General features: G+C 47.9%; 2 protein-coding genes and 1 non-coding gene across 3 annotated transcripts; 1 reads left to right on the forward strand and 2 right to left on the reverse strand.

The window, feature by feature from the left end:
• Window positions 1-468: 468 nt before the first annotated feature.
• Window positions 469-540, reverse strand: EDB91DRAFT_t20. Its single transcript has one exon. It is a non-coding gene; the product is annotated as a tRNA-Thr (tRNA).
• On the reverse strand, window positions 511-1,712 carry EDB91DRAFT_1096699 (chalcone-flavanone isomerase-domain-containing protein). Its single transcript, XM_041317011.1, has 5 exons — window positions 1,440-1,712; window positions 1,221-1,387; window positions 1,095-1,167; window positions 717-1,042; window positions 511-666 (listed from the first exon to the last, which is right to left on the reverse strand). Exons 1-5 carry the CDS (start codon window positions 1,651-1,653, stop codon window positions 622-624), a joined length of 825 nt encoding a protein of 274 aa, XP_041183719.1. The 5' UTR covers window positions 1,654-1,712; the 3' UTR covers window positions 511-621.
• On the forward strand, window positions 1,713-10,165 carry EDB91DRAFT_1096702 (uncharacterized protein). The gene is made up of 42 exons (XM_041317012.1): window positions 1,713-1,812; window positions 1,976-2,261; window positions 2,313-2,564; window positions 2,620-2,737; window positions 2,794-3,064; window positions 3,117-3,139; window positions 3,192-3,276; window positions 3,330-3,529; window positions 3,578-3,661; window positions 3,712-4,044; window positions 4,102-4,348; window positions 4,398-4,796; window positions 4,845-4,888; window positions 4,946-5,120; window positions 5,169-5,240; window positions 5,293-5,425; window positions 5,476-5,850; window positions 5,896-6,081; window positions 6,133-6,166; window positions 6,215-6,329; window positions 6,383-6,400; window positions 6,447-6,505; window positions 6,558-6,788; window positions 6,838-6,879; window positions 6,927-7,063; window positions 7,126-7,287; window positions 7,339-7,586; window positions 7,640-7,759; window positions 7,812-7,933; window positions 7,987-8,083; window positions 8,132-8,250; window positions 8,305-8,426; window positions 8,483-8,579; window positions 8,632-8,653; window positions 8,702-8,774; window positions 8,824-8,977; window positions 9,031-9,240; window positions 9,293-9,455; window positions 9,546-9,619; window positions 9,676-9,684; window positions 9,743-9,824; window positions 9,885-10,165. Exons 2-42 carry the CDS (start codon window positions 2,008-2,010, stop codon window positions 9,890-9,892), a joined length of 5,769 nt encoding a protein of 1,922 aa, XP_041183720.1. The 5' UTR covers window positions 1,713-1,812; window positions 1,976-2,007; the 3' UTR covers window positions 9,893-10,165.
• The last annotated feature ends 2,260 nt before the right edge of the window (window positions 10,166-12,425 follow it).

Genomic DNA, 12,425 nt, shown 5'->3' on the forward strand with positions numbered 1-12,425 from the left:
GGGGCGCTTCCCAGCTCGACTGACTTCTGCCACCCCAAAAGTAACGAGCTTTTCGGCATGGTTTCCGGCTCTTCGCGGCAGTCTCCAGAACTGCACTGCAGCGCTGATTGTGTGAGCAGCTTCTAGCGTATGTGTTTCAAAATAAGGCAATTATTGGCGGTGTACTCGTATCGGGCTTTCTGTCATATGCCGGGCTGTGAGGGGTGGCCGCCGGAACCGTCTCGGCAGGATCAGAGTTGTTCGTGGGAGGTGCTCGCCCATCGGATGGGCTCGCGGTGAGGGCAAGCAGGATGTGGGCGCCGGATCCTGAGGCTCTGAATCAGTGAGGGAGGGGCCTTATCCAGCCTGGCAGTTGTCGAAGTTATATTTGCTGCCGATAGGGCACTACGTCACAGTTGAAGGACCTACGTACTTCGCTGTTTGGTCCAAAATTGTACATAAACTCATTTTGATCATCCGATACAAAATTTCCCATTAGCCGACTTGAACGACTGACCTCGTCATTACTAGTGACGCGCTCTACCACTGAGCTAAACGGGATGCATTTTCGCGTCCAAGTATCATCCTTATAGCTGTATGCCTTTGGCCCGAGGGTATCAACTACACTAGCGGTGTTGTAGGCTACTTCCCCAGTGTTCGCACTCGTTCTGCGACAGTCTTCTTCAACTGTGCAAGAAGGTGTAAACCAGATAATCAAATACACGGCATAAACTTACCGGAGGGCTAATTCCATTACCCTCGAAATATGCCAAGACAAATTCCTCTGCCACCCAATCATTTTCGACTGAACCCATATCTCTGAAAATCAGACTTCGTGGACGAGATGGGCTACGTGATGGCGCGACGAGTACTACGTCAAGCGCTGTGCCCTTTGACAGTGCCGTAGTCGGGAAAAGTGATTTCAATTCCCTCAGGGGGGACTGGGCTGCGGCCTCTTCTGCTGGTGTGATCGTAGCACGTGCATGTGCAAGCTGCATGCGCGCAGTGAGGGCACGCATGAAGCCATCACGGAGATGTGAGTAAGATGTGCTGCGAGTGGGTACTGAGCAGGGTGAGGTCCAACGCCAGGACGGAAGGCGTTCGTGGAGACTTGCCTATTCGGAGGACACATGCGGTATTGCGGACGATGTGCTCGATTTTTTCATCCGGGGTTGCGGTCACGGGAATCTATCGAGTTGGAATGTACGTCAGAATAAAAGAAGACGAAGGAGCGGTGGTACATTCAAGTTTGGATTGGCAAGATCGGCATAGAAGCCAACGGAGTAAACCTTTATCCCAAGGAATGATACGGTCCTCACGCCAACGCCAACGAGTGAGAATTGAGGCAAGGGGAACTTTGATGGTATGCGAAGCGTTTTAGGGAAAGCAATTGATGTTGCGGGATCAGCTGTGCGGAGTTTTGAGTTGGTGGACTGACCCAGTCGTGCGGTGAAACGTACTCTCAAATTCGGAGTCGGGTAGAGATGGCTCGGCATCGAGATGGATGGTCGCGGTACTCTGTACTGCATAAGCAGCTGAAAATACGGAAACAGCACCCCATAGTAACGGTTTTATGCATGACCTAGACTGCTTGAGAGTTCTGGTTCTCCCAATTGTATATGAGCGAGACCATGATGCACTGAAAAGCGCGAGCGGTCGTAAAAACTGAGACATAGGAAGTTAAGGTTGTAAGCTGCAGTGCGGACCACGTGGGAGTATTATGAAGGCGTTTACGGAGACTGTGCCATTGGGGGGACGACGCAATCCTCCTAATCCGCAGATATAGCTAAGACGACGCGCGTCAGCTTGGAATTTCATTCCTTTATAAAACACGTACGTTCAAATTCCGTTCTCTTCAGTTCTCTCTCAACCATTCAAATCGTCTGACCGTGAACTGACCTGATATCGCCCATTTGCTATCATATATAACTGCTTTCTACATCATCGTCTCCTTTCATGTCACTTGATATCAATAGTCTCATCTCTGAGTTTGTAGAGGAGTTTACTTCAGGTGGCTTTTCCGTCTTCATGGACGAAGAAGATACGTCCGTGGACTTCCTCGAGTCTCCCTCCGATGACATTGCCGCGGCTCTCGTCTCTGATCGCTCTGCATATGAGAAGGAAAAGGCCACTCTGCAGACCTATCTTGATTCCCTCCCTTACGAGTGCGAGTCCATCGATGTCATGCAAGCCAAGCTTGAGCACATAGTTGGCAAGTTGATAATCTGCGCCGAATCCAAGAATTGGTTGGTCCTCACTACTTGGGATGCGATCCTGCAGTGGTATGTCATTGCCGCGCATGTAAACTCCAAGTAACTCACCCCTGCATACAGCTGGCTGCAGATGCGCTATCCCATGATGACCTCCATCCGCGCCAAACTAGTCCGCTTTTATTACGAACTATGCCTTCTGCCTGGCATAGAAGTGCGCATCATTCGTAGCTGGGCAGATATGTTGTACCGCCTCTTGGGATCCAAGACAGTTAAGCGCAAGCTTGAGGCCACGGACCTCCAACTCCCCTGGAAACCTTTATGGGATGTTTTGTACAAGGAATTATTCCCCAAGAACCGCCTTGCGGAATTTCAGTAAGTGTACTTCCACAGTCATGCATATAGCCGGTTTTTGATGCAGAGTGAACAGGGGCAATCGTAACCTGAACAATATCTTGTTGTATGTTGCGGAGAGCTGTAAGCGCTATTTCCCTGCCAGTGATATCTCCGGTATGCTCGAGACGTTCTTACCCATCCTCACGCCCGATGTAAGCCACAGATTTCTTATCATCTATAAATTTCCACTTAGATTGATTTCACTCAGACTACATTGACAATGATACCTGTGCTTACTTCGTTCCTTCCGCCAACCCACACACATATCTACCTTCCTGTTATATTCAGGATTTGGGAAGCTTTCAATTCACACTCTATGGACGATAGGTTTCTTGAAATGGCTGGAATCCTCGCGGAGGAACATGTCACTGGTAAGGAAGGACTTGCGGGAGAGGAAGGGGGTGCCGCACGGAAAGATATCGGCATCTGGACCCAGGAAGAGTGGTTGATGCTTGTTAGTAAAGGGATCGAGTCGCTGTGTATGTCATTTAGTACACCTGGTCAAAAATCGCTAACTTCTTGTTTCAACAGATGTCCCTGTGGGCAATTCGAATGTGAGCCATCTCTCTTTCTCTCTTAGCACAACAATCCTCAACTCAATTTTAGCAGAATCTACCGCCCACATCTGTTCAGGCTGATGCCAGCGCGGCACGCCAAGGCTCCAAAGTCAAGAAAACCATCAGTAGAATTAGTTGGTATCTTCATATCTTCTCCGTCATACAAGAACTTACTTGATTCCTGCAGGTTCCTTAGCTAAACTGTTTGTGTACTCAATGGCCCTCGATGGTCCAATACGCGGAGATTCCGCATCAACTCCTGGATCCCCTAATAGCCCACAGATGGGATACTTGGCCGGTTCGAAGGCGCTTGACTCGTTAGACAAACTGATTACAAGCACAGAGTCCTTCTTTCATCCATCAAACTCTGGTCACTGGACGTTTACGGTACGTTTTGCGCTGAAACGGATTGTCATGTGCCAATATTCCCTCTAGCTCACGAATCTCCTGCAACGTCTCACCGTCGAGTTTGCCGACAGATGGCTTGAAGAGCAGCAGCCTTCATGCAAAACTCCCTTAGTATGTATGTCACCAGAGCTCGATGCAGTGTACTTATGTGCATTATTTAGGCACATCGTCTCACCCCTTCTCTTCGCCGAGCGTTCGTCAATGTTTTGCGCACGCCCGCCCTTCTTGCCATGTTTTCCAAGGATTCATTTTCGATTAGCATGGCACAAGGTGCACTGCGCATTATGGCATTGCTTGAGCCGACCCTCATTATGCCTGAGCTCCTCGAGCGTGCCTACGGTGGTCTGGAAGTGGTAAATGAGACTCATCGCACTACCGCAGTGTTGAAGATGCTTTCCGGCATTTCACTTCCGCTTGTCTCGGAGATCATATGGAGGCCTGGACAAAAGCACCTACTTCCTCTTCTAGAACTTTGCCTTCCTGGCATTGATCTGGTAAGATCTCTTACATCGTCATGGCGTACGCTTCTTACTTATCAACACGATGCGTAGAATGACCCTAATAAGACTGTATGTGCTACCTTATTCATCGTCAGCGCCATACAGCATGTCAAGGTTGGAGATCTCTCCATGCATCATTCTGGTTTCGCTTTGTCTGGGGATGCGCCAGGCGAAGACCTCATGGAGGTTGATACCGGGGACGCCCATATCCCTGAAGGTGTCGAAATGAGCCCATTCGTTTCACTGGGCAGGCAAGAGGAGAGAACTCTTGTCCGGGAGAGCACGGCAGGTTTTGCAGGTGTGTTCGTTCCCCTATGAGTCAAGGAAAGCTACTTACTTCCCAGCAGACTGGGTAACATCTCTCTTCCGCCGAGTTCTAGCTCTATACGAGAATCTTCCTGAGGAAGGTGGGAAGAAGAAGACTACCGGCGGAAAATCGGAAGAGACGGTTCTGAAATCGATTAAGAGCATGCTCGACGTGGTCACCTTGCACCTCTCAGACCAGCTATTTGATCTCGTCTTGAATCTCGTCTTCGATTACGCTGCGACAAATGCGAAGTCCAACGCCATCCGAGCGTTCGGGCAGCTCATAGCATGCCTAGCACGCGCACAACCTCAGAAGACATTGGATAGGTTTCTGCCGTCGTGTATCTCACGCATACAAGATGAACTCAAGTATGGAGCTTCGAGCGTTAGAACGACATCGACACATGATCTTGTTCCATCTGACACAACATTGCACTGGAGTAAGGAGCTTGTCCTTTGTCTGGCATCGAACTGATCGTCTCCTACAGACATGTCTATATTGCGTGGATGTCTTGCGTATGGAGCACATGGTGTGAGTGTCACCTAGTTCCATAGCAATTTTAATTTTTGAATGCGTTGTCAATTTCAGCTCCTTAAGCATAAAGAAGATATCATCGACCTTTTATCCTTATTGTTGAATAAGACAAAGAGTGAGCGTGGCTACACAGGCACTGCCGCGATTGTCGCGAGGGTGATGCATGCACTGTCTGGTGTCTACCCCTCCGACAACCGCTTCGTGAACGATGACCTATGGAGTCAGCCTGGTAGGTCATGTTCACACCACCCCGTTTACGCAGCTAATTATTACTCAGAGTTCAGCGAGTCACACAACACCAAATGGGGTCGACTGTATGAAGCAAAGGATGTGAAGGTGGAATGGCACGGTGGGCACGATACCAATCCTCTCGACGCAACTACTAACCATGTGGCATCAAGTTCCAAGCTCCGAGGAAGTGCAATTCATTCTGGACATTTTGGATCGTGTAGCAGCTCCTGCACTCGATAAGATAGAAGCCTTAGCACGATCTACTGAGCATTGGGACGAAGTCGTCAGGAATGACTTCTGCCGGCAAGTTACAAAACAGCGAAGACAGCAATCCATTGACATAGTTCTCACAGGTACCTCCTGTTCGTGAGGTCTGTCTGGAGCGGCCTACCGTCATTCCTGAAAGAAGGACCCAAAGATGTAGTGCACCCATGCTTCGATCCAGAAGTAGAACTCGAAGGACTTCTTGTTGATCACCTTGACGTCAAAGCTGGATTTGTTCTCACTGATCCTAATGATCCTCGCTATCAACAAGCCTTCAAGCACCGCATCCGTTTCGGCAATGTTGCGCACTTGGCTGCGGTCGCCTTGCGCCAAATCCACGGAGGTGAAGATCATTTAGATGCTGTTGTCGCCGTCGTGAAGGCCATCGACACTTACTTCCTTGATTACGGGATGAGTCGACAAGATTTTATCACCTTGCAAAAGAACTTTGCTCAATCGAGAGAGTAAGTCGTGCAAACACAACATATTTTCTTGTCTGACGTAAACAGGGTAAACCGAATGTCGCCAAGGCAAAAAGAGAACTCGCGGATTGCGTGGGTAAAAAGAGCACAAGTATACCATTGCGGCCGACTCTATATCCACGCTTTGTATCGTCGAAGATCGTCCCTGGACGACACATTGCTGAAGGAAGACCTCGCGGAGCTCTGTTTGTCACCATACACGCGAGTGCGACGGTGAGTTGCTTGATGGCGTTACTTTTTCCCTGTAACAATCAAATATTTCAGCCTCGCTCAGAGTGTGCTGCACAGCACATGCGGTGTGAGTACATTTGTAATCTGTTTTGACCGTATTGTGACCTCAGTTTAGTCCTACGTGCGAGCGACAAGATACATAATGCCATCCATTTTCAATGCTCTGTCAAAAGGCAATGATCCAGATAGAATTAAGGGCGCCTTGTATGTCCTTGGTCACAAAGGCACTGGTATGTGGGTTTACCGCGTCTGTCAGCGTGATCTGATTTGATATCCCCACAAGCCGCGTTGACCATGTCTGGTATGTCTGAGCATTATAATGTGTAATTGACTCTAATCGCGCGCAGAGCCAACATTGCGACGGCAATACCTTGTTGCTCTGCTAGAAAGCCAACACGAGGAAAAAGTGAGCACAAGTCGCAATTCATAGCTCTGAACCCAGTCTGATATCATAACAGCCCTCGATACAGAAGCTCGTTACCACTTTCTCTACAGATTGTTTAATACATCTCAGTGAAGAAGTAATAAGGACTTCTGCATACACAGCCAGTACTCCTGGGGTTCAAGCCTCTATTCGCACTCTTGAAGCGGAGTTCTCGGCTGCTGTAGTAGAAAAAAGCCTGATGGCAGCGGCGGTCGAGTCTGTTGCTAAACGCGCAAGGAGATGCTTGGAAGAGACCGATAAGACTGTGTGTATGGCGTCGTCGATGCGTATATTGATGTTAATATTTGTCACAGGTTCACTCTATTCTTGAGATTGCCTCTCGGCCTACAACCCATGTATGTTGTCTTCTATTCTCTCGCAGTACAACTAAACAAGGCTTTAGTGGAGATACGTGCACATGGCCATAAAGTTCTTGATGGGCTTTCTCAGACGCGATGCAGTGGCTCCTCCGGAGTTGGTTCGTTTCTTCATGGAACAAACACTTAGCCCGCAAACAGGAATAAGGACTAGTGCTGAGCAGTATGATCCTTCTAGTCAAACATGCACCGCGTCGATTGATTTCTTACTTGTCTCTTTTGCAGGGCAATCGTGAAGACTGCCGTTCTCATGAAGATACGAGCGTACGCCAAAACTGATGACGAGCTCTGGCTCTGCACGTGGCAGAGTCCCTTTGCGAGGACTATTTCCATCAACAACCCGCCTGCTTTCCTTGCCCAACTAGACCAGCCCGTTAATGAAGTAAAGTAAGTCGGGTCTTCAATCGTTCAAAGTTTGCTGTTCATGCGCTTTAATAGCGGGTTTTACGTTGACCTGCTAGACACTGGCTTTTTGGCTTGGACGAAGACCATCAAATGCTATCCTGTCAATCTGACTAATTCAGTGCCATGGGACTCAGCGTCAAGGGAGTGCTTGCAGGCCATGCACGATTTCATTGGAAACGGGTATTATGCTCAGCTCGCGACATTGTGGAGCCAAGAGTCTACCAAGGCGTCTAGTTCACCACATCTCCATGCAGAGAATGTGATTTTTATGATTACACTAGGTTCCCATTGTCTCACTTTTACCTGCCTGGACTCATTGCTAACCCTGCTGCAGCGAAGTTGTTCAATGGCGAACACTTGCATCTAATTCTTCAAGCTGTCGAACCATTGATGACCGATGCGGATAAGTTTAAACAGGCGGCTGCAGCTGAAATGCTGACCGGGTTGTTGCGCGGTATCTTGCTATTCTATGCCGTTGTGTTCACGTCTGATGTGCTTTATCACAGGGTCGAAACATTGGCCCAGGCAAACACGAGAGGAACTATGGTCTTGGATCACGCCGCGCTTTGACGTGATTCTCACTCAGGCGAAACCAGATACGGTTGCATACTGGACCTCGTTCCTAGAGGTAAACTTGTTCCGCAGTAGTATCGAGCAACATCACTCATTAGCTGCCGGAAGCATACCCTGCTGAACGTCGACCCACGTCGCTTCCAGCCTTTGGTCGATTGGATATTATCCCTACATCTTGACTTCCAGGGCGACTCTGCGTTTTCCAGTAAGTCCCTTTCTTGTCATTAGCACTGTTATGCTCATTGTCTTGCAGTGACGAAGGCTCTCAATATTGTCGTTGTATTCATTGATTCTGTCGGTGTCCGGTTCAATAGCGTATCGGAGAGATATGCATCGATTTTCTTCAACAACGCGGACTCCAACTATGCAGAGGTATTTGCTTGATATAGCGATCTGCATCCGTGTGTCTCATATCTTTTGATTCAGATAAGGTCTTCGATAGCCAATGCCCTGTGCCTGATAGCCAAATATCGATGGAGACCGGCATACCCTTCTGTGGATGCCCTCCTCGCGGCGTGCACAGAGAGTTCCGATCCACTTCAAATCAGGTATGTGCCATTGAGTAGTGCTTCCGATATCGCACTTAGTAGTCATTTCCACTCAGACAAGGGTTTTTCTCTGATCATGTACAATCGATCATTGATAATTTCCCCAAATGGAGGGAGGAACGGTTCCCCCCACCTAGAGTTTCACAGTCACGGGTGGGTTAATGATACATTCTGGATTTCTTTTGTCTTATGTTCACACCTTCAGTATGACAAAGTCGGCTTGACCAGTAGGCTTCGCAATTCTTCACTTGTGGGTTCTAACTGACACTCGACAGTGCTGCTCTGGCTATGGGTGTCGCTTTATAGCCCTGAAGCTTGTCTCGTTCGTCCTCATGCCATGGCTCTGCTGTTTGTGACCCGTTCATTTTATATTGTGTTTTTGCTAAGTCATCATTAGCCCTGAACTCTTGAGCATGTCAGAGTTGAGCGACAATCCCGAACTTCAAAAGTACAGCAGCTCGGTGCTTCGTTTGCTATCCTCAAGTTATCTGCCGTCTTCGCTTACGCACATCGTCCTGGATAAGCTAGTCTCAGCCATTCAGTCATCTGAGGTATCTTCCCTTTACCACGACAAAATGAAAGTTTTGACGCGCAATTTTTCTAGTCGTGGCGAATTCGGTTGCATGCGTTGCCTGCCCTGGTTGTCTTCTTCTATAGGAATCTCTTGACCATTTCATCTAGCGGGATACTCAAAGTCATGGATGTATTACTCGATTGTTTATCAGATGAAAATGTCGAAGTCCGAGAAATGTCGTCCAAGACCCTGTCCGGAGTAGTACGATGCTCACAGCGGCAGAATATCATCCCATTGAAGGTGCGTGACGATATCCTCCGTTTTGACCATGCTTAAGCTCCATTGAACCTAGAATCGCTTCATATCATTGGCGCGCAGTGTAAAGCTCCCATCACGTACACACAATGGCTACGGAGAGTCTCTGAGAAAGTTACATTCGGCTATCCTTGGCCTGTGTGCCCTTATCGAGAGCTTCCCGTACTCTGTAGAGCCATGGATGCCGTCCCTCACAGAAGGTTAGTGGATGTCATGAGCAACTCTCGTCAAAAACTTATGTCCGCTCGCCATAATTCTTTTACTATTTTTGATCATCTTCATCAATAAAGTCCTGGCAAGACATGCAACAGATCCGCCGCCGATCTCGACGACAATTCGCCACTGCGCTTCTGAGTTCAAGAAAGTAAGGTTATTTCCCATTGTGTACTGATTTGACCTCACCGATGTTATTCTATCTAGACCCACCAGGTAGATTGCTCCTGTCATCAATGACAATCTTTGTCGCGCCTTACCGTCCATTTTACAGGATACCTGGCACAAGGATCAACTTGCCTTTGACGAAGATCAGTTACAGAGCCTTTCTTCTATGCTTGTTGGTACTTCATATTGTGGGTTACTTGTGTCTCTTAGTTGCCAAGGCTATGACTGATGAATGACGATATCTACAGATGCCTAGATAATGTTTCATAGATTGGCATCGATCCGCGCCTCCGTCAGGACTAACATCATGAGGACGTTCGTATTACATCGCCGTATCGACTATGTATAAATTAGGGCACATCCTTGATGTTCGTTTTTGAGCATCTGGTCTTCTTGAAAGAATGTGTGCTATCGATGATTAATTCCGCCGATGAGCCCACCAAGGTTCGACCTGTTCAATATCGGCAGTGTGTCCCGTACTCCCGCCTGGATACGTTGTGCTCCTACCGAACAGGAGCGAGACTTTGTGTTTTATTAACTGTGACTTCACCATTGCGGCTCACTGAGAAAAAAGAAGTTCCTTGACTTGTTGCCCCGCACGGTATCGGTTCGGAACCAGATAGCGCGGTATATGTAACACCTGGAGACGGCATCAGCGCGTGTACTGCGCGTGTTCCGGTCATTTGAATTGGAGCCCTGAAATGTATGTCAAGTCGGCTGACAGTACCATCGATGACCGAGTCAAAAGGTCTTGAAAAGTTTTTACTCTCGTCAAATCCTCGTGCTTTTTGCAGGGACATCATACACGTTCTCGTCCATATGGCGTTATCAGGTTGTACATTCTGAAACCCCCAAAATTGAATTTTCAAAGTTAGAAGCACAGACTACGCGACGCGTAAATCATACGGTCATAGGAAAGAACAGCAGAAAGTGCTTCCCGTAACTTCTGGATGTTAGCGGCGTCACATCATGATGAACCTATCTCGGACCCAAGTCATCGATGAAGCTGATTTGAAGAGATAAATTTGATAATGCCTCATATATTGGGCGCTTCGTGCGCATGCCTTCTGAGGCATCACGGTGATTATCTAGCCGGACTATAGCGCCGAGTCACTATCAGTAAGTCAGGCGAACAGTTCCTAGGCACGATAGGTAGCGCGTTTATTCATCGTTGAGTTCTCGTGACTCGTGTTCCAGAATTTCGTACTGATAAGCGGACACTGCTATCCAAGTTATCTAGACGATGGGGTAGATCTACGCACATTCGACGGTTACTTGGTAGAATCTTAGGTTAGCCCCTAGTGCTATGACTCTGAGCAATGAACACTACACCTGCCTTTTCGGTACAAAAGCTTCCGAAACACAATTAAACTCCCTGCTCCCTGGTTGCAGCCTGAGGGTATCCATGTCTTACTTTTGCATTCAGGCTCCCCGGATGTTCTTCGATAACGCCGTTTTTTTTTTGCGTTGGAACAGCGCTTGATGACTGCCCTCGAAACCATATAAAGCGATTAAAGTGGATTTAGCGGCACGCAAATGGCACCATATCAACTCACGTGAACTCACAAGGCCTCAAGGCTCCTCAAGGACGCTGGAGCTGACAAGAAAAGGAAGTTTTGCCTAATTCAAAGTGGTTCAACGTTGCGATAAGGGAGTGGCTGAACACTGATGCCGCACAAAGGTGATACTATGGGTGGGCGCAAAGACGCAATGCCTGGCGATCAGAGACAATGCTTCCCGTGAGCGTTCGGTGAATGCTAATGGCGGTCCTTGGGACTCTTTCACAGAGCGGCGAACCGGGGAGGTGCTGCGGCTAACATCATGGCACGCTCGTGGGACAGCATCAACACGTGTTGTGTAGCCTAGTGTTACTTTGGGGTTAGTATCCTGAAGTATTCTACAATAAAACTAGGTGTTCCCAGTAATGGGTTAAGTTGAATAAATTACTGGTACTTTGGCTTTTGTCGTCGTAGCGTAGGTTGATGGATGATTTTCGGGTTAACTTGGCATGGATGCACGTGGCTAGACGTCGGGTTTGATTACCCAAAATTAAATTTGAAATTTAAGTCAACGGAAGTAGGATAGAAAATACACGTATCACAAGGTGGTAAGAATAATGAACTACGGGGAGGGATGTATGATAATAACTGTGGTTATAGGAGGAGAATGTAGGGGATGGTTAGGCAGTGGTAATACGGTTATTTATTTTGTTGTCAAGCCTAGTTCGATATAGTTACGACATTAAACCAGTGCGCGCGAAGTACTCGCCGGTCTAGCCTTTTTCTCGGTTCCTTCTTCTAAGCTTTTGGTTTTGACCACGACCTTCCACGATCCAAGTCTCTGCTATAGGTTTTTCTTTTTTTTTCTTTTTCTTCTGTTATACTAAGATTCAACTGAAGTTGTACTTACAGTTATCGTTCCAAATTGAGAGGGAGCAGCGCCCACTCCATCTCCAACACACTGCACAGGGCTCATTATAATTATTGGCAATCGCCGCCTCAAGAAGGGCACGTTGCAATCAAAACCCCTTCACAAGGTCAGTCAGGGCTCCTCCCCTTTGCCTCGTTTCATTACCATAACCTCCAAGAAGATCTAAAACCCTCGACCACCCACCCACTTTGCCTTTGCAAACTCTTGACCTGGGTCCTGATCTTCAACACGCGACCCCGGTCCTCACGACCTGCTCACGCCTCGTTTCACTTCATCTCACTTTTTATACCTATCTTGTGCTTTCTCCTTAGATCTTTACTGCTTGTCTCCTTGCATTCCTCTAGCAAAACGTCGACGGT

The sequence above is a fragment of the Suillus paluster genome (genome assembly GCF_016628075.1).
Source record: "Suillus paluster strain FC165 chromosome Unknown EDB91scaffold_2, whole genome shotgun sequence".
In the NCBI taxonomy this organism is placed as follows: Eukaryota; Fungi; Basidiomycota; class Agaricomycetes; order Boletales; family Suillaceae; genus Suillus; species Suillus paluster.

Bases quoted from the DNA above. Each gene is read 5' to 3' on its own strand.
- EDB91DRAFT_1096702 (XM_041317012.1), top strand. From the start codon at position 2,008: ATGGACGAAGAAGATACGTCCGTGGACTTCCTCGAGTCTCCCTCCGAT. The intron at 5,121-5,168 runs GTAGGTCATGTT...ATTATTACTCAG, and splicing joins TGACCTATGGAGTCAGCCTG to AGTTCAGCGAGTCACACAAC. The intron at 6,880-6,926 runs GTATGTTGTCTT...ACAAGGCTTTAG, and splicing joins CCTCTCGGCCTACAACCCAT to TGGAGATACGTGCACATGGC.
- EDB91DRAFT_1096699 (XM_041317011.1), bottom strand. From the start codon at position 1,653: ATGTCTCAGTTTTTACGACCGCTCGCGCTTTTCAGTGCATCATGGTCT. The intron at 1,388-1,439 runs GTACGTTTCACC...AACTCCGCACAG, and splicing joins ACCCGACTCCGAATTTGAGA to CTGATCCCGCAACATCAATT. The intron at 1,043-1,094 runs GCAAGTCTCCAC...CACCCTGCTCAG, and splicing joins CGCATGTGTCCTCCGAATAG to TACCCACTCGCAGCACATCT.